This window comes from Lytechinus variegatus, chromosome 9, assembly GCF_018143015.1.
Source record: "Lytechinus variegatus isolate NC3 chromosome 9, Lvar_3.0, whole genome shotgun sequence".
In the NCBI taxonomy this organism is placed as follows: Eukaryota; Metazoa; Echinodermata; class Echinoidea; order Temnopleuroida; family Toxopneustidae; genus Lytechinus; species Lytechinus variegatus.
Window position 1 is genome coordinate 36,803,398 of NC_054748.1, and position 25,377 is coordinate 36,828,774.

Sequence of the window (25,377 nt, forward strand, 5' to 3'; positions counted from 1 at the left end):
CTCTGTCTTCGCATCGTGCAGGCAGTCTACGTGTATAGTGGCGGGCTGCTACATTGAGGTGCAGGGGTGTTCAACTTACATATCGCGAGCGCACTCAGCTGCGTGTTTTCACTTCTTCTCCTTTCTCTCCTTTTCTTGTCATTTTTCCTCGCATTACTTGTTTTCATAAATTTCCCTCTCACTTTCCTTGTTTTCTCACTCCCTTCAGTTTTGTAACTCTTCTTGATCACTTGCATTCATTGGCACACCCCCCGGTCAAAAATGGTACGGTCCTATCCAACATACACTCAAGTCGTCGCTGTACGAATACACGCGCTGCGTTGCCTAGCTATGCGTGTGTACTGTGTACTATACTGTGTACACACAATGCCATCGGCTGAACCCGCCAAACTATAGTGACCAATTATTGCAAAAGCTTTTGCAAATGTGAAAAGTGACAGAGGTTTTTTTTATCCAATCAAAATCATTCTTAGGTATTCGCAATCTACAGCATTTTCTGCAAAATGTCTTTTTTTGATAGGGTCTATTGTGACGTATATATTTTTTTACAACAATGTGAAGTCGCACCAAACGTTTCGTTTCTCGCACTTGCCCATTGGCTCATGTACAAATGGATTTCCAAAATCATCAAGAAAGGTTCCAAAAACCTCAAAAGTGACAGAACTTAATTTGACTAAAATTAAATGAAAATCATATCATGTTAAAGGTGAGAATCTGCTCTATTCTATTCTGTTTTGATAGATCACCTTGTTGACGCGTTTGGGAGATATCTTAGCAAATCCCTCAAAAACGGCGTATTTTCTATTATTCTCCAAAGGGAAATAATTTAACACGCTACGCACTGCAAAAAAGGAGCGCAAACAAATTGATATGGTGGAAAAGAGTCTGAAGATTTCAAGACTAGCTCCTTTCTCCCACTCATTCTGTGCTCGTCATGCCCAGCTGGTCACTTAAAGGGCAAGTATTTAGAAAATGCCTGTGATAAGAAATTTCCTTTCTGAATCATATTAATATAGGGCAGTCATGTTTGTGGATTATGAACTTGATAATATGCTCAATAAACAATAGTATCTTTTGTGTAAATATCAGTCAATATAGAGAGGGGGAAGTGCATTGATTTGTAATTATGATAATTAGGATCTCTACTAATATTTAAAAGAATTGTTAAACATCTCTGTTAACAGTTAAATTGTATTTTAGGACAGTTTGAGAAAAATGAACTAATATGTTCAACAATCAGTAGACCCTTTCACTTACAATTTTATTTTATAGGCCTTATGATATGGCATTAGACAGGGAAATCAACACACTCTAAAAATAATATGATGTAAAGGGGTTTACAAATCACTTGAGGAATGACAGCACTTTTTGTAAGGATAGAAAATGCCGTCTATAGTCAGCCCTTTTTCCCCCCTTTATGCACTTTTTTCAGTGTGCTGTATCAATATTTGTATGGTGAAAGTCATTGGAACAATTTATGCTCAAAAGTAGTCAGAGGAGAGAAAAAAATTGCAGGATCTTACTATTTCAAAATACTGGGGTTTTATACACAAATTGTTTCTAGTTTACTTGTTCTTTCACTTCAGGTTTAATTGAACCATTTGATCAAAAAAGTAACTCACCTTTTCTTAAAAAAAATAGGACTGTACAGTCTGATAATGTTAATATAAGGGGGAGGGCAATGTTTATATGAGTGTTAAAAAAAAATTGAACTTTATGAATAAATTCACAATTTTCCTTCAGCTAGGGGGGAGGGGCAAACCATGCATCTGCCCCTGGGTCTGCCATTACTTACACATTCAGTTAAGATGTATGTAGACTGAGTTAAAGCTTTAATGATCTTGCTGTCAATTAATAGGACAAACAGGCTTGACATTGTCTGGTATTTGTATACGCCTAACGGAAGCTTCTGAGGCATGCAGGCGTTCTGCTTCTGTGCTTATATCTCCTTCAGTGTTGTTTAGCGACAATCTGTCTACGGTACTTCTCATTGCATGATTGCAGGGGCTTGGAAGGGAGGAGGGGGGGGGGGGAGGTTTCATATACATGTAGATACACATAGGGCATACAGTTAGGCCCACATATCTCTATTTACCCTAGGTATTTCCACATACATGATGTAAGTAGTAGGCCTATATATATATAATATGTACATGAAAATTGATTTAAAAAGTGTACTTTGCAGTAATATGAAGAGGATTAAAATTAAAATGAAAATCAAAGAAAATGAATCTGATGGATATTTTTCAATCCCTATTTCAAGTCTGGGGGTGTGGCGGAAAACACTACGAGAGCGGCGACTATAATAGCGTCGGTCTTTCCTGCCCATGTGGGAAATACTTGGAAAAACTAGTAAATGCTACACTGCAAAAAATACTGGTGTTAATTTTAACACCAGTTCAGCATCTATAGGAAACGGCAAAGAGAGGTGTTGGAACAACACCACTTCAGCTTTAAGCTAACACCAGATAGGCATTTAAACAACGTTTATCAGTGTTAATATCAGTTTTTTGCAGTGTAAGAAGTACTTAATTTATACAGGAAACTTAGTAAAGGGAAATTCTAGAGTATGCTAAAGAAACACCTGGGCAATACCTGGAAATATTTAAGAAGTATTTCGTATTATTTCCCTTGATTTCCAACTATTTCCCATTTTCCTAAAAAAATTATCTTGCCGGTATTTACCACCAGTACTTTCTGTTCTTCCAAATCTTGGAGGTGACCATACAACCAACTGATTCAGCTTCAGTTTCAGTCTAATTGATTTTCCATATCACACAAAATATAATCTATTATTTACATTTAGCAAGAAAGAACAAAACACTAAAATAGCACAATACAGTAGTTCAATGAAAATTAGACGATGATAACATTTGAAGAAGCTAATTGGAGACACATATAGATGAGAATATTGAGGGAAAATGTAAAGTTGTAATTCATATCACTATTTAAATGCCTCTGAAGTATTGTCAATTTGTTGTAAAAATATCAATATGAAGAAAAAAAATTATTAATAAGATCATGAGAAAATGTCTGTGAAGTTAGACTAGGTACTCAGTGAACCTATATTCTGCGTGGGATGAAGGATGAATTGAACGTAAATGAAAGGATATGGAATGATAGGAGTGTGGGCCTTTAAGTGGGATGGGCTTTTACAGAATTCCAAAACAGCGCGTGTTGCTCGAGTGATCAGCCCATCGGAGGGTGTGAGCAATCACACACAGATGCGTTCTAGTTGTCGTACTGTAAGGGTGGACAGTGGATCAAGTCGTGCATGTTTGTGGATAGTATAGTTGGAGAATATAGTGAGTATATAGTGAGAATATATATGTATGCTTGTTTGAATCATTACCGTATATGGCTCTCGTTGGTAATAAAGTGTGCATCTCATCTTTTCTGGTTTGTGCTTTGTGGTGGTAGAGGATTACATTTCGATGGTATAAGGGATGGATGTTCACATATATATTCATATCAAATTGGGAATATAATTTTGTGACATATGTGTATAGGCTATGTGTATCATGGACATGTTTCTTCTCATCTCTCTTATAATAAAATATAAAACAAGTGATGTTTAAGGGTATAGTAAAAGAAGGGGTACCAATCCTTGCTGTGTATTGAAAAGATAAGTTGCAAAAAATTATTGAATGGGTTGGGGGTGCAGACAATAGGAAAAAAGGTTATCATTTAAAAAAAAATCTATAATTTGCATAAAACTCAAATGGAAAACCCCCTCATGAATGGAAAAAAAGCTCTTTTGCTTTCAAAAGGGGGCATTTTTCTCCAAAAGGGGAGGGTTAATGTACATCTCATGTTGGTTTTGCTGAGAAAGATGTACAAAACATTATAGGTAAATGCCAGTTGTGGTAACGATATCAAATTGAGTTCGTACAGAATCCAATGAAATGACCAACAAAGTGTCTGTTTATAAATGAAAAATATGTGCCAAAGGGTTCTGGAAGAAATTGTGTAATTGCTGAGAAATTAGCAAATAAGCACAGGATTCGGGTCAAGCGTCGGGCCGACATTCAAAGGAATAATATTACTCTGTCCCACGTGCGCATATCTGTGTTGGTGATCTTCAGTGTGAACATTTTTCGGCGTAGATTTCAAGATTTCACAAAGTTCAGTTTATGTAACTGTACCAGATCTAGATTCTTGATGATATACTGACAATTAAGCCTGGTTTTACAGACTTTCTCATGAAACCAGTGTTTACTGCAACTACTGGCATTTATCTTTCAACTTCCCCTTTTTGTGAAAAGTTCCACTTTTGAAAGAAGTTGAGAGATTTGTTTCATTCATGTTATTTTTCCTTCATTCAGGTCCTTTTTGAGAGTGAGAACCCTTGTCTTACAAGCCTTTCCCAGGGGGGGGGGGGAATTCATTTATTCCCCCCCCCCCATAGTGCATATATGCACATACAAGTACCAGTAAACCAGTGTGAGAAACATCAGATGGCCTCTTAATCTGTCACTCCTGGAGAGGCTACTAATTAATGAACACACCTGTTTGATGCGTAAATAAGATAAAAATATAAACAGTGTACAGGTAGTTTGCCATTAAAAGACCCATTAATCGTCTTACACTACACACACTATATCTATTATGCATCACTTAAAAAAAGTGTGTTTCAAATTTACCAGGGGGAGTTTGTAGATCTCCAGATAAGAAATCAAGATGTAAGTGCAGACTTTAGTACTATATCTCACATAGCCGTCAATGAAGACATGTCTTTGCATATATTTTTTAAAATTACAATCAAAGAGCAATACATAGATGCTGAAATTTGCATGCTTGAGATTTGGTTTTATAAAAAAGACAGAAAAATAGCAAATAATCAAGCACTTGACATTAATAATTCAACACACTTATAAGTTGATTTAATTTTAATAGGCCTATAAGTTTAGACTATACTTCATGTAATACTTTATATGATGTTGGCACCTGCTATCTTTGAAAACAAGTGATATTTAAAGTCATCAAACCACATAATAATTAAGAGCTTTGATTGAATCAACAAGACAAAATGACAATTCAATACTTCTAATCCATTTTAAAACCAACCTGTCCCATATTGCATCATCTTTATTAAATCAGTTGATAACTTGCCAATTAGCTGTTAAGTCACAGTAGATTCGTAAATTCAATTTCCCCCTTCATTTTCCTCATTCATTAAGCAGCTGGCAAATTTTCATCTTCCTCAATGCTAGAAGATAGTCCAAAGAATAGGCCTACATTTAGCCATTGACATGTAAAGATTTGAAGGGATTGATAAACATTTTGAGATTTAAAAAGAATACCGAAAATGTAGACAATTTGAGGTGTAGTTGAAAGAATTCAATAATCTGAAATGGTAATATGTTATTCCGCATTCATACAGTGCTTAACACATTGGAACAACGTCTCTAAGCGCTTTCCAGATCACCTCGGTCATCGGGTCCTTGCATGCCTGCATACAATCTATGCACCTTCTCCACTCCCTGGGGAGTTACAAGACTCAATTGCTAGGCATACTAAATAGGCTTCCACGAAAGTCAATCAAAGGGGATAAAAAGCCTGTTTTATGCATTTTAGTTGTAGTGACTTTAGTTAAACTATATAACAATCTGATACAGTATCGTGTAATTTTCAGGGAAAAGTATCTTAGGTAATGGAAATGGAAAATATATTTGAAAACAATATTCTTTTTCAAACTTCTAGTTTTTGAATCAGTTTTTTTTAGATTTGAAAAATTATTGATCATGTGACCTAGAATTGTGTGAACATATTATCAGAGTAATAATATCTAAAATATCAGCGGGATATGTTTTTAGTAAGATGTATTTTGATTGATTTTTTCCCCATAATTTTGATTTGATGGGTGAAGTTAATGGAAACTGATCAGTCAAGCAGGAAAAAAATTATTTTCAGCCTTGCATTAATGAACATAGCCTTCAAAAGAGCTATTCAAAAATTTCCAGTAACAAAAAAAAAATCACCCAATTGAGGCATTCAGGCAAAGTATCATCTTTGCCTTACCTGTCATTTGGGGATAAATCAAATTTTAATGAAATGGTGATTAGGATGATGCAACATAATGAATCTGAATACTAAATAAACTGAAATATAATAAAATAGCATTGATAATAGTGATAAGTACATGTAGAATAGTAATTAGTGATTTTTCATTATCTATGGAATTGTACAAAATATGTAAATTTTGAAATGAACTTTCTACATTTTTGTCTGTTTTTGTCATTCTTCTTTTTCTGTACATCCTTTATAAAACATTTTAGTCTGAATTTTTATACCCTCTCAAATTAGACCCTATAGACATGTAGCTTTCCTATCGAAAGTAGATACCCTTTTTTCATTATTTTAGTGTTTTTGACACCCTTATTACGTTACATACATAACATGCCCTATCTTGAAAAGACATCCTTATTACATGTTTTTTTGGTTGCGCATGGTATCCACTCGTCAATTTACGTGCCCCCCCGGTGTATCCTTCATAGTTGTAGATCAACACCGTTCAGAGCTGTATATACATTATACTATAGCTTACACTCTTCTTATATTGTTCTTATCTGTTGAGTGGGTCTCATTTGTCATTTATTTTTATCCTGAAAGTCAATTATGGAAATCAAAACCAATTAAGTATTAGAAATGAAGAACTTTGTTCGTTATTCCTGTATACATGTAAAATATCCTGCACTAATTAATTTCTCACTCAATGTAATATAAATCTCGGCCTATCAAGAGTTGAAATAAGGATAAGGGCCGTGAAACTCTCATATGCTTTTCACACTGTACTTTTTTTCCCTGACCCCTGGAAATTGGTGGGGCTAAGGGGGGGGTCTTACTCCCACCAATTTCCAGGGGTTAAGCTTAGCCCACTTCGTTTTCACACTACGTTTAAGTGGGCTAGCACGGTAAATAGTACGGTATTATCTGGCCCTGCAAAAAAGCAGGGTTAGCGGCCTTATTGTGGTGCTAGTGCAGTGCTAAGAGATGCAGTAAGAAACGAAACCGGGCTAAGGAAAAGTGAGGCTAAGCAATAGCCGATCACAGAAGTCGAAATTGCACGTTAATCACGCTCTGTATGGTAAAATCATCAATATTCATGAGTTGTGGGATAGTCTGGGGTTAAGAAAGACAGTGTGAATCAAAAAAAAGATAGCATGGGGTTAAGGAAATGCAATGTGAAAAGTATATCAATGTGTGATTGTAATTTTGTATGTATATTTTCAGAAAACACATCAAATGTCAGCAATCTTTTCATTGGAGTCATGACCCAGGTCCCAGATAAAACTTGTCCTTGAAGTGAGAAAATGTAGTCCAACATCTCACTATCCAAGTGCTTGGGAATAATTGTCTCCATTTTCAAGAATAAACATTTAACGCTGTTCTGTACTGTATACACAGACATAACGCTGAACCTGGATGCCTTTTGCTACTATTGTGTTTTTGTTTGTTTAGCTAACAGCAAGCAATGACAAATCATGTAGATGTATTCATACTTCTATAGTGATGAAATATGATATGCAATATGCACTGTGCTCCAGAAACACGTACAGGCCTTCTTGTTGTGCTCAGCTGTACTACATTGGATAAACAATGATTAGAAATTGATTTTAACACTATAACAAAGCAGTATACTATTCACATGAGCAGATGTGGAGTGTTGTTTCATTGTGAGAGAGGGTTTGGGAGAGAAAATGAGAAAAAAGATCTGGGTAAAGAAAGAGAGAGAAGAAGAGAAGGACTGAGTGTGTCGAGGGGGCTGGTGTAGATATTGGGTGCCGGGGGGCTGAACTTATTTTTCATTGGGCAAGTCTAGAAAATTTTTGCATAAGGTTGACCCATGTTAAACTTAGCGATTTCTAAGTTGAAAAAGGTGACTCGTTCGGGCACCCCCTGAATTGATAGTTGATATGAGTTTGGATTTGATACAGGAGTCAATTAGAGACACCAAATTATGAATAAGAATGGAAGAATGAGGGGGGGGGGGGAGTCAGAGGGGGAAATAGAAGGAGATGCCTATAAGGGGGGGGGGCTTAGAACAAAAAGGAAAGAAGTGGAAGAATATGAAGAAAAGGGTAACACTAACAGAATGTATAAGAAAGGAAAGGGTTCAAATTGGGAGTGAGAACATTTATTTTGGGAACTTTACTGTTGAATATGAGGATTGAGGATATCAATGCCTACATCTATGTATGTAGGGATGACATGAATTACCAATACTACAGGATGTTGTTTGACCAAAATATGTATATCGTACATTGCTTGTTGGAGCCGGCATCAATCAGATCACAGTAGCATACCAAAGAAGCCATGTAATTAAAATTGTATACGTCCTTGTATCACCAGGAGATATGTATTTATATTGTCATCAATGTAGTCTATATTTCCAGACTTTCTTTCCAAAAGTGCAAATAGAATGCGAATAGTATGTGTGCTCGACCTTAAGGTAATAATACCATGATTACATACATGTATATGATAGATCATAGAATCAAATACACTATCGAAAGGTCAAAACAAGGACTTAGAGGCACCAGAAGGTTGTATTTAGGTTGGGTCATGGTTGTAAAAAAGTTCACTTCACTTTAAAGGTACATGTAAATTCCAGTTTTGGTAATGATCTCAAAATGACTTTTTACAGAATCTAATATAATGACCACCCAAGTGTCTGTTGGTATGAATAAGAAATATGTGCCAAAGGATTCTGGAAGAAATTGTGGAATTGATGAGAAATAGCATAATAAGTTCGGATTCGGTCACTTCCGTTGGGTCTTTATTCCAGCAATAATAATACAGTGTCCCACGTGTGCCTATCTGTGTTGGCGATCTTCAGTGTGATCGTATTTCAGCTTAGATGTTATGATTTCACAAAGTTCAGTTTATGTAACTGTACCAGATCTAGATCCAAGATGATATAGTCATACTTTAACCTTGGTTTACACACTTTCTCATGAAATAAGTGTTTTACTGCAACTACTATCATTTAGCTTTAAAGGTCAAGTACACCTCAGAAAAATGTTGATTTGAATCAATAGAGAAAAATCAGACAAGCACAATGCTGTAGATTTCATCAAAATCGGATGTAAAATAAGAAAGTTATGACATTTCAAAGTTTCGCTTATTTTTTTACAAAATACTTAATTGAACAAGCCAGTTACATCCAAATGAGAGTCGATGATGTCACTCACTCACTATTTCTATTGTTTTTTTATTGTTTGAATAATACAATATTTCAATTTTTACAAATTTGATGATTAGGACCTCCTTGCCTGAAGCACGAAATGTTAAAATAATGGAATTCCAAATGTTCAGAGAGGAATGAAACTTCATTTCACATGACAATTACAAGAAAATCAAAATATTTCATAGTTCAAACAATAAAAAAACAAAAGAAATAAATGGAAAAATTGAATACCTGTAGAAAGCTTTTAAAAAAGAGCTTGTAAATGACAGTCCAAAAGTAAAAAAAATACAGATATGTTTACATACAGTGTAATAATGACTTAACATCTTTTAACAGAAACATATTGACTTTGCCTACATGTAATTTATTTGCATTTCTCTACTTTTTCTTCATAAATTTCACAGTTTTTATCAACCTCTTGAAGGAGACACCAAATCAGAACCATCATGGCTGACCTGAAGAAGAAGCTTTCGTGGGGTGGTAACTTCTGCCGAGGATTCCTCTGCTGTTTCAACTTCCTTTTCTTGGTAAGTTTCAATCAGTGTATCAATTTTCAGTCTATCAAAGGGCTATCAAAGGGTCAAAGGTAGCCTATAAACTAGGCAGAAGCTGCAGCTTTTGTCTTTGCCTGTTCTGTCCTGATTCTGTTACGCATAGGATGGGGGGTCTGGACACTCAAATTTAGAAACCTTTTTTGTCTATGGATTACACAAAAAATATGAATTCAATAGTTGTAATCTTCTTCAATTGTGTTCTCTATAATATTGCTTAACACTTTGTTCTAAAATATTTTTTTTCCGAATGGCTGTTTAAAATCGATTGTCCAGACACAGAACCTCTCCGGACACAAAACAACTGGTTATAACATTAGCGATGCGTTGGATGTGGATGACTACGATCTGTGGCTGTGAAGTGACCATGGCCTATACACTCTGGTCTTGCACTAGTTTTTTCCATTTTACTGACTGGGATTGGGTGCAGGATTTTGTACAAAAAAATGCCACCGGACATTCATCAATAAAAAGGAAACGACCTAAACAAGGCAGTTTGTTTCATGAAATTGCTCCTATATTCATTATGCTTACCTCTGATTGGACAACAGGGCCTGCTCTGTTGCAGGGCATGAATGGGAGCGCTTAGCCCACTTTCGTTTTACACTAGCGATCTTAACCCTGTACTATCGCTCTTAGCAACGCAATTGCTGGGATAACCCTGCTTTTTGCAGGGTCAAATAATCCTGTACTAAAGGTGGGGTTAGCCCACTTTGCAAAAATGCTGTGTATAAAGAAAGTGGGCTAAGCTTAACCCCATACTATAGGTGGGGCTAAATGGCAATTTAGCCCCAAATATAGTACGGGGTTAAGGAAATTTTAGCATGTGTAAAAAGGGTATTAATGTACTTAATGAATGCTGGAGACCGCCATCATGAGCGGTTAAGCTTGAAATTGATGGCGGCCGTATAATGCCAGTAACATCAGTGCTTGTGGGCACGTATCCATTCCAAGGAAAGGTCAAGACTCTTAACAGTTCAAATGAAAAAAATTACAAGTATTAAGAGAAGAAAAAATTACAATTTACAAGAATGAAAGAAAAAAAGAAGTTATAATTCAAATCATAAAGAGGGAGGGATTGAATAGGATAACTAGAAATATTTTTGTAAATGTAGATATGTTTTCAAGTTTCATTGGAAAGACATTTCAAATTTGCAATGATGAATTCAAGTATTGTCACATGTCTCCTTTTCAAAAGAAATCCCTCCATATGGGTGTATCATATTTTTGTATGAAGTATGACATTACTGGCATACAGAAGAAATTTGCCCTCTCTACCATGTCTATTCCCCTCAAAATTGATCACTCACTACGCCACTGTATGAAATACATGTATTTAAGTTTTTACTGCATGTCCTCTTTCCTTTCATATTCTCCTTCAGTTGGGAGGCATCACTCTCATGCCTCTGGTCGACGTTATCTAAGCGTTTAATTGCCATCCTGACCAAAACCTCCATTCCCCTGCTTGAGTCAAAATATTAACAGAACAAATCTCCGAATTGCCTTATCTTTCTCTTTTTGTCAATATCCCTCAACAAACTGTAGGAATCATCTTGGTTCTGGTTGATACTGTCTCCAAGCATCTTACCACCTTCCTGACCAAAACCTCCACCACTCCCCTGCTTGAGTCAAAATATGAACAGAAAAAATCTCTAAATTGCCTTATCTTTCTTTTCTCTTGTCAATATCCCTCAACAAACTGTAGGAAACACCTTGGTTCTGGTTGATACCATCTCCAAGCATCAAGATTCAAGAAGTTTATTTTCATTTCCATGACATGTATAAATCAAATACAGATACAAATCAAAGTATGAGTACAGGATCAATTTTACCTCAGCATGATATAATAAATGCTTGTACATGTATAAAAGTGTGTATGGAAATGAGGGGATCCACTAAAAAGCATTGCTTGTAGAGCATGGATCCCCTATAGTGAGTTGAAAACATAATTTCTATTAAGCAATTGAGAAAAGGCTAAGTAATAACAGTTAATGAAATGTGGAAATTCATTCGATTGTACAAAATGTACAAATATACAATATCATAAAATTGGGAAGTAAAATGTGATAAATAGGAAAAATATTTTAAAGAAAAAAAAAATGAAAATCCTACCACCTTCCTGACTGAAACCTTCACCACTCCACTCCTTAATTCAATATATGAACAGAACAAATCTCAAATGAGCCTTACTATGTCTTTCTCAATTCCTCTCCACAGCTTGGAGGTATCATCCTAATGGCTCTTGGTATCTGGGTTCTTGTTGACACTGACTCGAAGCATCTTACCGCCATCCTGACGGACAACCTCCACCACACCGCGGCCTACATTTTCCTCATCGCTGGCATCATCGTCATGGTCGTGTCGGTGTTTGGATTCTGCGGAGCTAAGATGGAAAGCAAGTGCTGTCTGGGAATGGTTAGTATCGAGAGGCGAAAGCAGGGTTTCAAGAATGGAACCCCAACCCCCCAAAAAAAAGAAATCCAAAAGGTTGCCATTTGTCTCCCCCATTGATATATATTATACTTTGTGTTCAAAAATTCCTTTCTCTTTGACTTCCCCCCTGCCCGAAAAAAAGTTTGATATGAATTCATGAAAATTGGAGGTGAATGAGCATTTCTTTCATTTTCATAAAGGAAATTTTACCTTTCTGATAAAAGATACGCACTAAAGTTGTAAGATTATTATCATTAATTTCTTTATTTTCTCTTTTTTTTCAATTTCAGTGTCATTCATTTGTTCGTTTGTTCATTTGTCCATCCGTCTGTCCATCCATCTATCCATTCATTCATATGTTCATTCATTCATTCATTTCATTCATTCATCCATCCATCCATTCATTTGTTTGTTCTTTTGTTCCTTCTTTCATTCTTTCTTTTCTCTTTCATCCATCCATCAATCCATCCATTTCAGAGCTATTTTGTGACAACTAATACTTTGATTTTTTTTGTCATCCCTATTTGATTTTATCCTCAGTATGTTTTCTTCTTGGTTGTTATTTTCATCATTGAGCTTGCTGCTGGTTGTGTCGCCCTCTATTTCTACGTAAAGGTAAGTGAATCTAATCGAAAATAGAGTTGGTAGAATATACATGTAGGGAATACAGGCCTACCAACTTCTCCGTTTTTTCCAGGAGAATGGGTGTAAGAATAATACAGATTTTCAACACTTATAATTTCTCAATGTTGAAATATAAGAATGCTAAACATGTATTGATTAAAAAAATAAAGTGAGGGAGACGCACCTGACATCGAGCAGAAAATTTGCGTCGTGCGATAAGGACTCCTTTTTTGTCATTTTCAAATGTTGGCAGGCCTGGGAATAATGATAAAAAACATCTTTTAGATTCAAAGAAAAAGTTGGTAAAGACTCTTATATTTTACTATAATATTCTGTTTTTTATCAGATAGTATATGTGATTGTTCAGTGTATATGTAAGTCAGATTTGGAATTAAAGCATGCCCAATATATTTCAGGAAACATTCTGACAAGCATTCTTTATGCAGTAGTGCAAAAGACAATAAGTACTGCTTAATGCTCATATCATCTGACCAGTGGCATAGGAGAGTAACAGCCCCCTCAAAGTTTAAGGTGGGAGCTAGGTCGCCTCGTTCCCCATCCCCCAAGTGACCGAAAGTCTCACAAAGTCGCAATGCATGACTGTATGTCTAACATTGGTTGTGCTTGCAGCTTCAGATGAAATGGATTTTCGGTTACTACATTTATTTTAAACTCCTTGTTTGTGTTGAAGAAAACAGTCTAAAGAAAAATACCATTTGTGGTAACAATCTCAAAATGAGTTCGAACAAAATCCAATAAATTACCACCCAAGTGTTTGTATGAATGAATAAAAAGTATGTGCCAAGTGGCTCTGGAAGAAAATGCCCAATTGCTGAAAAATTTGCAAAATATGCATGGAATTCCATCAAATGTTGGGTATTTTTCTGAGCAACAATACACTGTCCCACATGCTTTTCTGTGTTTTTTTAGTGAGCATCAGAAATATCTGTTTTGAGCTCAGATATTTCATGATTCCATAAAGATAATTTTATCCTAGTGGTTATTTCCTCCCCTAAATCATTGAAATATGTTTGCTGCCCTCTGTAGACTGATGTTGAAAATGACCTGACTAAAACATTGAAGGATAACTACGGAGGAAACAGCACTGCAGACGAAAGCATTACAAGTTCATGGGATTTCATCCAGAAAACAGTAAGTCTGATTTTAGTAAACGGCTTTCATGAGGTTAATATATGATTTAATTTAAATTGAATTTATTTTTTCCACTTTCGTTCTCTTTAACTTTCCATAACAACATATCCATAAACAGAGAATAATTATCATTATAATACATAAAAGTAAAGAATAATTGGATTACAATGTAAATTTGAAAAGGTGAACATGTATATAAAATTAACAAAGTATTCAATTAAACTATATAAATACAATAATAATAACGGTACATTTATCCAGAGTAGCCACTTCAGTTCCGAAAACTGTTTTCCCAGCGGCCCTGCTATTATTATTACCCGGGTAAGCTAGGCTACCTATTCAGGTGCACACCGCTTTTTGAGGAATTACTTCCTGCCGGTACCCCTTTACCACACCTGGGTCGAGTGCAGCACACTGTGGATGAATTCCTTGCGGAAGGAAATTTCGCCATGGCTGGGATTTGAACCCACAACCCTCTGTTTCAAAGTCCGGAGAATAATTATCCTCTGGGCCACTACACTCGACGTGGTGGAAACTGAATTAAAAGCAGGGCTTGTATTGTTTAGGTCCTTTAACAATATGAATAGTATAATGACAATCGTTTTCACAAGGAAAAAACACTAACATATCGATCTGTTTTTACTAAATAAATTTGAAAAAAAACTTTGGCAACTCTTTTGCGTTGTATTTAAACATAAATTGTCCTAATTGAAAGTAAAAAAGATTGTATACTTTCAATATTTTATTGGCATTTTATTGAAAATACTTTCCGCCTATTTTACAATGATTTCTAGCTGTTTTACTAGGATACTTTTATAGATACTTTGATTAAAATTTTAAGGTGTTTTGATACAGATTTTCACCATTTATTGTGATTTTTTATATAATTATCTAAGTATCATATTTTGTTCGTATAAATTACATTACCCAATTTTTGCAAATGTAAGGTCACTACTTTTGTTCATTTTTGTTTGTAATTGTATTTTTGATTTGTGTGTGGAAAATGGAAAGAAACAAAATTAATAAATCAATAAAATTATTATTATTATTGTATTATTATTTATATTATTGTTATTATTATAATTATTATTGTTATCATTATTAGGTGGTCTGTCATTTATGACAGATCACCTTTTAATTTCGTCAGAATTTTCTTATTATTATTTTTATTTATTTATTTTTACGGATTTTTCTTGTCGCCAAGTTATCTCAAAATAGACTTGATCAATTTCAGTGAATTTCATGTCATCTATAGGATCTGTCATGGACACGTCAAAATAAGCTTTTCAAGGTCATCACGTCATGATGACGTCATCTAGGCGCCATTTTGTAAAATCACATTATCAATCACATCTCCATTATCAATTATCAAAAATCAATCAAATTTACATCACATCAATTTCAGGTCAAGGGTCATCAGGTCATGTCATCAAAGGTCACCTGGAGGTCATGACGCGCGCGTACGCGTGCGTCAAAATTTAAAAATGCTCAAAATCACTTTTTGACCAAACGAGAGTACGTTTTAGGTCATTCTAAGCATTTCAAAAATTTGCGCGCGCGCACGCATGCGTGCGCGTTTCCGCGCGTAACACCTTAACGCAACGCAGAAACACCGTTTTTTTTACATCATTGCATTGATAATAAAATTCTGAACAATTTGATACCTTGATCAACCTTCTACGACCATTAATGACGAAATTAACACCCGTTAAATTTTGCAGCACGTGTGCGCGCGAGCTCTCACTATAGGCCATATATGGGCAAAAACATGCCTATTGCAAATTCACTGTAGCTCTTTAAATAGTCCATTGACCCCCAATTTTTTTTTCATATATCGATAGAGTATGAGTTGTAGATTCGATTTCATGTCACCATTGTCCCTAAATTATATCGTGACGTCATCAAAATGGCGCCTAAACTAAAAATTTCATTTTTTCAAAAATGACGTCATCAAATTTATGCAAATTTGGTTGTAACTTCTCGAATATAGATCGTTTTTCGCCCAGATTTCGATATGTTGTGGTTTAGAATGTACTCTTTTTCCTCAGTGAACATGAATATTCGTTTTGAGAAACGCATTATTGCGTAAAACAGCGATGAAAAGAGGCATGTCATTTTTCCTCATTTTGCGTGTAATCTCTATGGGACATGACTTTTTCTCAAAACCAGATTCGACATTCCTCTATTTCGTGAGCCATATCTCCATTTTTTCTTGTCAGTTTTCTTTAAGCTTTTAGTATGTTGTAGCTGAGATTCTAAGCTTTCGCAAGTGTGCCCTTCATTTTTTGATCAGATGCCGAGATCATGCCCGTATTTCACTTGCAAAATTGGACTTGTAATTCTCAAAATTGCTTACGTGTATTCTCTATGGGGAATATCGTGGCTTTGACTGCTTCTTAAAGGGCGCGGGTTCGAGTCCTGGGGTGGACAAGATGAATTTTTTTTTCACTTTTTTTTTTCTTTTTGCCACTTCTTACATGATCCTTTATGATAATTTAAAGGTATAAAAGTTTAAATTTAGCAAGATAAAACAGATTATAATTACTTTTTTTCATATCACATGTATTTTGCGTGTAATCTCTATGGGACATGACTTTTTCTCAAAACTAGATTCGACATTCCTCTATTTCGTGAGCCATATCTCCATTGTTTCTTGTCAGTGTTCCCTGAGCTTTTAGTATGCTGTAGCTGAGATTCTTAGCTTTCACACCTGTGCCTTCATTTTTTGATTTGATGCCGAGATCATGCCCGTTTATCGCTTGCAAAATTGGATTTGTAATTCTCAAATTTGCTTACGTGTAATTTCTATGGAGAATATGCTAGCTCAATGGATAACGGATTTGACGTGTTCGTCCGTATTGCTGACGTGTAGGTCCGTGTTGCTGACGTGGTGGTCCGTGTAGCTGACGTGTAGGTCCGTGTTGCTGACGTATTGGTCCGTGTTGACGACGTGCTCTGCCGGCATGATCCGTGTAGATCCGTGTGAAGCTGCCGTGTTGATGCCGTGTTCACAGTCATCTGGGGCAAAACTATCCCGGACCTCCCCGGATCATGCCGGCATTGCCGTGTTGATCCGTGAGGTATAATCATCTATCTTGTATGTATCTGTTTGAAGATGTATGTCTGACGATTGTCATCACCACATCAATAATCACATTTAGCAATGGTCAAAACTTATTCTTAGGATGTCTACGATCAAGATTATCAATGATATCTAAATGATTTATTTCATACATCAGACGGCACTGAATGACAAATCATGACAGACCACCTAATTCGTCCGCATGACGAATTAAATTCTAGTTGTTATTATTATTATTATTATTCTTATTCTTCTTATTATAATTATTGTTATTATTATTATTACAGTTTGACTGTTGTGGAGTAAAGGGTAATGCCAGTGAAGCCGTTCGCATGTATGGGATGAGTACATGGTATGCCAATCAGACGGGTACACCCAAAGACATTGTTCCAGTGTCTTGCTGTAAAAACGAAGAAATGGCCGATGCTTGCCAGCATGCCACCGGCAGCTATGCCACCTACATCCATGACCAGGTAATGTATGGTGTTTTCATAAGTTAAAAAAAATGAGCAGAGAAAAAATGATAGGGGTAATGTGCGCAAGTGTCGATTTCATGAACTTCATGAATAGCAAGACTTTGCTGGAGTGTTCCAAAGTGCCACTGACATCAGTGACTAGTTATGGTGTTTCAAATGTAACAAATAATCAGGGGAAAGAATGGGATCGAACCCATGTCCCTCAGATTGCAAGACGAGAGTCATAACCACTAGACCACGGCTCCTCCACAAGGGAAGGTGGGGGGATCAAGGGCCAACTCTTGCCAACATGCTACCGGAAGATATGCCACTTTACATCTTTGGTCAGGTGTGATGTCTTGAAAGGAACAAATAACCTGTTGTATATGTAGGGTAAAGTTTTGGGGCAATGCCAAATGACCCTCGACATCATCAGAGACACCCAACTATTCGTTTTCAGCTGGAGATCTCCTGCTTTGAACCCTTTTGAATATGATCCCCTCTCTTCCCTTTAGCCCGTATCCTGGACTCGGGTTTAAATCAAACCCTGGTTTAAAGTTGTGGTTTAACTATGGAGAGCCAATTGGAACACAGATCCCTAACAGTAAACATTCAATTTATTAACTCATATGACATCCAAATTGTTCATAATTGTCTGGGAATGATAAGGATACGTATTTCTCTTCATTATGAAAGCAAAAGCAAACAAAATAGATAAATAAGAAAAATACAATATAAACATAATTTTTGAACTCTTGTCTCCCATAATTTTAACACAGAGTTAGACCGTGGTATACGTTAAACCTGACTTCAGAATACGGACTTTGAGCCTTAATTTTCCCCACCCTAACTTCATGTTCCTCTTTTTCTTCCATTGCCAGAAAAAATAAATCATCATCATTGTATTGTTTATGAAGTGAATAATTGCTTAAAGGTAAATGCTAGTTTTGGTAACGATATCAAAATGAGTTTGTACAGAATCCAATGAAATGACCACCAAAGTGTCTGTTTGTATAAATAAAAACATGTGCCAAAGGATTCTGGAAGATATTGTGTAATTGCTGAGAAATCAGCAAATAAGCACAGGATTCGGGTAGGGCGTCGGGCCTGACGCTCTAAGCAATAATTATACATTGTCCAGCGTGCGCTTATCTGTGTTGGGGATCTTCGGTGTGAATATTTTTCAGCGTAGATTTTAAGATTCACAAAGTTCAGTTAATGTAACTGTACCAGATCTAGATCCTCGATGATATACTGACAATTAAGCCTGGTTTTACAGACTTTCTCATGAAATCAGTGTTTACTGCAACTACTGGAATTTCTCTTTAAAAGGAAAACAGATGAGTCAGAGGAGGGCAATCCAATAAAGCAATCAAACTTTTATACGATCCGCAGTTCATGAACTGATTGAAATCATGTGAATTTGAAAACTTAAATATCGTTTCATGTGAGAAAAGTCATTTCATATGCAATAACAGTTAAAAGCTACTGAAATCCTTCCATTTGATTGGCTGATTTGAAACTTGTCATAGAAATTGTTCATTTGTTATGATAACAAGTCTCGATATGAAACGGAACCCAGAAGTATATTCTTCTCTGGAGTTGGGAAAGCTGAAAGTTTAAAAATAAAGAGCATTTTACGGGATCTTTAAATCACACGTGTCATTCATTTTTTTGCAGGGCTGTTCTGAGGGTGTAAAGGGCAAGGTTGCTGAATACGGGACCGTTCTTGGAGTTATCGGAATCATCGTCGCCGTCATCCAAGTAAGATAGGCTTTAGTTTCCATCAAATATTGCAAAACAATTTTTTTTTATTGTTGAGCAAAGATTGTGGAAAACATATTGTACAAAAGAAGTTTTGAAGTTTTTTTACTTCAAAGCAAATCAGTGATACATCAGAGCTATGAATTTTGTCACTTGAAACATACATTACAAATCTGAGGTGAGTACATGTATTTTTTTTGTAATATGTGTATTTACTTATGATATGCATATTGAATCAGATATTGAATATTCAATGATTTAACCCTATCTAGGCCAAGTGGGGGGGGGGAGAGGTTGCATCCTTACCCTCCCTCGACAATTCGCGCAATATTTTCGCTGCATGAATTTTTTTACCGCGCCTCTTGCTGAATTTTACTTTCAAGTCTTGCGCATCTTCAGACAAAATTTGCGACACCCAGGTATGCGGTTCTGAAATCACGCAACATCCAAGTGCATGTCAAGACTAAAAATTGCTCAAAACGTGATTCTGGTCACAAAGTCAATGCAAATTGTGTTTTCAACCCAAAATTATAGATGTATAATTATTTTTAGATCTGCTTGTCTGAATCAACTTATTTCATGCTGTTTATGGTCTCAAAAGACTCCCGGACAATGTTCATCCAAAAAACAGTGATGAACAAAAGGTTGAAATAACCAAATACATAAAACATTGCAAAAAACAATATAATTCATAAGAAATTGATATTGATCTGATAGTGCACTTTTTTAACATGCATTTGCTAACACCACAAAGAATTTCTACACCAAAAATTAGAACATTTGGAGCTTTATTTAGGGAGTTAGAGGGAAAAAGTATGATTTTGCATACTAATTGATAATCAATGAATGACAATTTGCATAAAATAAATTAATATATATTTTTGTAGATTATTTCCCAGACAACCTGCGTGCCAATTTTCGGTGCGATGGCGCGATCAACATCCAAGATCTTACAGGGGCCTGCGAGGCCCCCTTAAGATCGTGGCTGTTGATCGCGCAATGGTGCCCCCTGGCCTTGATAGGGGTTAATGATTTTCTTGATATATCGCGGTAATACAATATGACTAAAAAATATTGTAAATTATGAAAAGCAATCATTTATTGACCACAAATGCTGCTCTGTATTGCCTTAAACCAACTCAGAACTTCCTAAATTGGTAACCAAATGCCAACTTCTAAGAGACAAGCACCAATGAAAGCCGTCTTTTCCTGCAGATAGTAGACTTACTTTGTAATCAATTATCAACCAGCACTAATTAACACAAAATCATTATACATAAGGCCTGAACGAGTATCTCATCATAAATAATTTGATACATATATGTTGATGCTTAGGCAATTAAGAGGTATTCTTTCCGGTGGTTTATTTCAAAGTAAGACAAGGCATAGCTACCCATGAAGTCATAAACAATCATACATGAGTTGCAGTAAATGTCAGTCCTAACCTATTGTCAATTAAATTAACCTGAGAGTTGATCCCAAATGTTTTAAATTAAAAGTATTTTTCTTGTTTTATCTTTTTCTTTTCACCAAACCCCTCTCTTTTCTTTGCCCCTCCTTTCTTTCTTTTCTTTGCCCCCCCTCCTTCCCTCTCTCTTTCTGTCTCTGCAGCTGATGGGAATGATCTGTGCACTCTGCCTCTGCAAGCGTCTGTAAGGATGCAGCGCCCTCTTGAGTTCAATCTCCTGTAATCTAGGTCTTTCTCCTGTCTTTGGGAATGTTGAGAAGCAATATATCTATGATTCTACCTGCAAGTTAACGTCAATATGAAGGCAATTCGATCCCCGAATGGAGGCCTCTTGAATTGCCTGATGAAAATAAATCTTTAGTTTGCATTGTACAGCTCCAAAAAATATTCATTGATACTTGGCCGTTTAATACAATTGGAAAATGCCTGGTTAGATACGTTTGAAGGTGTCTCACACTGTGTACAGACAGTGAAATGTTCATCACTTAAACCTTCATCAGATATTGACTATCAAAGCTAGAAGGGCCTTAACTCATGGATTTAACTCAGTTAACACCCTTCTTGCTCTGGGGACACAGTATCCTTCTCTGCTTCTATCTGTTCCAAGATCAATTTATCTTCATTTTTGTTGTGATATCATCTCTTTGGAAAGAGACAACCATTATTTACTGCCAAAAGGGCAGTATTACTACGTTGAAAGAATTGATTAACGTCCATCTAGTTCCAAGAAGATGATATTTACCTAATACATTTCCTAAGTGGACTATTCACTTTGACTTTCAGTGAATGTTTGCTTCTTTTAATGTTCATACAGAGCTGCCAAGTAGTATACCCAGTTGTTGTGTATCCGGACGGGTTGTGTGTCCGGACGATCAATTTTAGAAAGTCATTTGGAAAAAATTACAAGCAAAGTTTCATCAATTTTTAGTACAAAATGTTAGGAAATATTATAGAGAACAAAATAGAAGATGATTAAAACTATTGAATTCATATTTTTAGTGTAATCCAAGGACAAAAAAGGAGGCTTCAAAAATATAAAGTGTCCGGACACCCCACCCCCCATCCTACGATTTTTCCGTATTTCATACGGAAATCAATTTAAAATACGGCAGTACGCTTTTTCATGATAAAATACGGGAAAAAACAAATTAGAGAAGAAAAGATATTCTGTGTGTTGCTGCCCTCTACGTTCAATGAGTTATGCTTACATCAAGGCTTTCCGATTAGAATTTTCAATATCCTGGCGAATCAATGCGGGTGACAAGTTCCGAGCGCACACGTAGTTTACAAGCGCAAAGCAGCGGCTCAAATCGCGATATTTTGCGACTGGTAAATACGTCTGTAAGGATGATGACGTCATCCAAGATGGCAACTTACGTTGACCGACGGAAGGATCGAAACTGACGATGTTTCGATCATAATTGTAAACGAATTAGCCGTAACTGCGGTCTAAGGTACGATATTTCTGAATTTCATACATTTTTCCGTAAATATCGATGCAATTTCTTTTTCATAATGTGACATTTTATGATTTTATGTGCCAAAAAACGATCGAAAAAAAACAGGTTTCCGTCGAATGTTGGATCTAACGTTACTGCTAATACGTTGTCTGTGCGTACGGGCCTCCAAATTCTTCAGTCTATGTATTGGAGAGTGAGCCAACGCAGTTCAGCGGAACAACAAATATCTAGACTGAAGCTTTCGGTCTCGTGTGCGATGGTGTGGGGCGCAAAATAATGTAAGAAGTGATCGAACTTTGCCATTATGCATGCATATTTATCTCATGGTAAAAATACGGATTTTTTGGTCAAAATACTGATTTTGGGGGATAACAATACTGAAAATGCAAAATACAACTTGGCAGCTCTGTTCATATGTAATGATGTCACAAAATACATAATAGTTGCTATTGGTAGTGGTCATGAGGGATTTTTTAAATCTATAAATATTATGGTAAATTAGCTGTAGCATCAGTTTGCTCATGTTCAATTCAATAGTCCTGTTCATTAATTTATTTAACTGTGTTTTTATTAACGGGGAATCTAGTTAGAGACGGAGGTTTGGTGAGCTGTAAATTTTTATTATGAACTACCATGCTTAGAGTTAAGCTTGTACAAACTGAATGTGTCAATTTGTGGCAAATTTTCAGGTTTAAAAAATAATTTTTGTTTGAGAAGTATAGATGAAAAAGTTCTTTTTTCCAAAGGTCTATTCCATGATGTTGATGTATTACAAAGAATATCTATACAGTTTATCAACTGAAAAAGCTATTTTATTTTTTCTGCATCAAACCCCCCCAAAATTAATCATTGCATATCACCGGGAAGTAAGGTATTTATCCTTATTACCAGGTCCCTCGGAGAGGACCATAAGCCTTTGGTCCTTTGTAAGTAATCAACTTACAAGCATTCATGCATTTCTTAGTGATCAGGTTAAAAAAAATCACCATTAACCTTCTGCAAAGTCCCATAAGGTTAATCTTTCAGTGATCATTTACATGTAAGTAGCTTATTTCGTTGATTAGACAGTCTTGTGATAACGAAGTATTAAGACGATTATCAATGATGGAATTTTTTGCCATATTAGATTTTGCCAATGAATGAATGAAATCTTAAGTGATATTTAGGAAATGGCCATGTTTAAATGCTGTGGATTTATTTTTATGGTTTTTGCCCATTATCAATTTAGATTTCAACTAATTGATTGTCTTCTTCCTTTCTAAAAGATAAAACTTGCCAATTCTTCGTGCACTGCTGAAATCAACTGAATTTATGCAAAATTTTCATTTCAGATCAGAAATCTTAATTAAAATCATTCCCATTGATATCCTGTTATATCAAAGGTTTGCACAAAAACATATGTTAACTTACACTATTTTTGCCATTTGGGGAAACATGTATTTCCAAACTTGAATTTTTCCTGCTAGTCTTAATGTGCCAATTTGAATACAAACTCTTTCAAATCATTTAATAATGAGGTAACTTTAGCTATATAGAAAAAAAATTATACTTATATTTTTTCAATTTTCGTTGTTTTCAAAATGGTGAATATGCATCATAACATGAATTTTATTATTGGGATATCTATGTCCTCTTTTTATTCTCAAGAGTTCTGAAATGTCTTTCTGTTTTTTTTTAGTTTGTAGGCTGAATATCATTGGCTGATATATCATCTCCCTTTCTGCTAGGTCGTTTACTTTACAGCATCCTCGTGGCTGATCATCCCTTTAAATTTATAGTCTTTGTATAAAGAATATGGCAATTATATGTATACAAATCATTATGGGTTAGAAGTAAAGTGAACAGCCTGTATTTTGAACTTCGTTTCAAGTCTAACTGTGAGTTTCATTTATGGTTAGTGAAGTGGATAGCCAAGTGCAGCACAATTTTCTATAAGTCGATGTGCAATTCAGAGACAAATTAGTCACTGGAAGCGATGAAAGCGGTCTGTGAGGGATATTTACTTCACTTAGCTTTACTTGGCATGCACTGATTGAATTGAAAGGTAAACAAAGCTTACTTATAGATGAGATATTTGCTACTCATCATAATTTTATATCATTCATTTAAAAAGATCCTGGCAAAGAAGTGAAATGTAATTGGGCCATCCATAATTTTGGCAAAGACTTACACAAGTTTAGATAAATCGAGTTCATGATGCAGATTAATACCTTTCATTTTATATCTCACTTGTTGAAGGGGGTAAGAATACCTCGCTACTTTAGTTTGCTCAAATACCTCTTATTATGGCTGAAAAAGTGCTGATTTTTCATATTCGTTTTCAGGGTGTCACTGTCTTCAAATTCCATCCTTATAATTTAATATATATATTTATTAGATACTTAATAATACAACACTATCATGAGTGCCTGTAATTTGCATGTTATTTGTATTTATATGAAAAAAAATTGTATTTGTGAGTGTAAATTCGTGTGGTAGTTGACATTCTTGAACGTTATGATGCTAGGCTAAAGTGTACTTAATATTCATAATCAGAGTGGATCAATGAAGAATACTTTAGGAGAAATGTTTGTACAATTTAAGGAAAGCACTCAAACAGGTCTATGTTTCACACATTTTTATTTTGAACTGAAATTGATTAAAAACTTCATATTTGAGACTGATGACAGAAAGCAGGTCAGTATTCCATACAAAATTTTGTTTTCGTACTGAAATTTGGCTGAAATTCTAAATCATGTTAGAAGGTTAATTCATATCTAAACATTAACAGAGCTGCCAAGTAGTACTAATTTTCAGTATTTAGTACTGAAAAGTGAGAAGAATACTGATAGTTTCATGAAAAATACTGATTTCTAAAGTTTCAATTGTATGTGTGGTCCTATGGTATTTTTTGAAAATACTGATTTCCTCACCGAAATACTGATTTTCAGCTTCAAAAATACTGAAATGTTCCTTTTCGGGTTGGCAGCTCTGCATTAAAGTGCTGTTACACATTAATGTTTCAGCCAGCTTATCCCAACATACTTTTGACAAGCCATTTGCTCAATCATATTTCTATTTATAAAAACATTGCCTTTTGTTAGCAACAATATAAAGCATTCAATATCTTGATATCCTGTTAACAAAACGCCATTATTCATATGTATGGAAAGCTTGATATAAAAGAATATGATGAAGTGAGAACATGGCTTGCCATAC

The 25,377-nt window shown here is 35.5% G+C and overlaps 1 protein-coding gene across 2 annotated transcripts in view; it reads left to right on the top strand.

Annotated features, from left to right (window-relative positions):
• The window catches only part of LOC121422145 (tetraspanin-11-like), a 31,664-nt gene extending 10,140 nt beyond the window's left edge, over positions 1-21,524 (top strand). The window contains exons 1-8 of one of the 2 annotated variants that reach the window (XM_041617041.1): positions 3,200-3,305; positions 9,595-9,717; positions 11,959-12,156; positions 12,715-12,789; positions 13,846-13,950; positions 17,320-17,505; positions 19,168-19,251; positions 20,863-21,524. In XM_041617041.1, coding sequence (XP_041472975.1) covers positions 9,637-9,717; positions 11,959-12,156; positions 12,715-12,789; positions 13,846-13,950; positions 17,320-17,505; positions 19,168-19,251; positions 20,863-20,907 — 774 coding nt within the window. In that variant the 5' untranslated portion in view covers positions 3,200-3,305; positions 9,595-9,636 and the 3' untranslated portion in view covers positions 20,908-21,524. Of the gene's footprint in view, positions 1-3,199; positions 3,306-9,594; positions 9,718-11,958; positions 12,157-12,714; positions 12,790-13,845; positions 13,951-17,319; positions 17,506-19,167; positions 19,252-20,862 lie in introns of those variants that run through there. The other variant, XM_041617042.1, reaches the window with a different exon arrangement.
• The last annotated feature ends 3,853 nt before the right edge of the window (positions 21,525-25,377 follow it).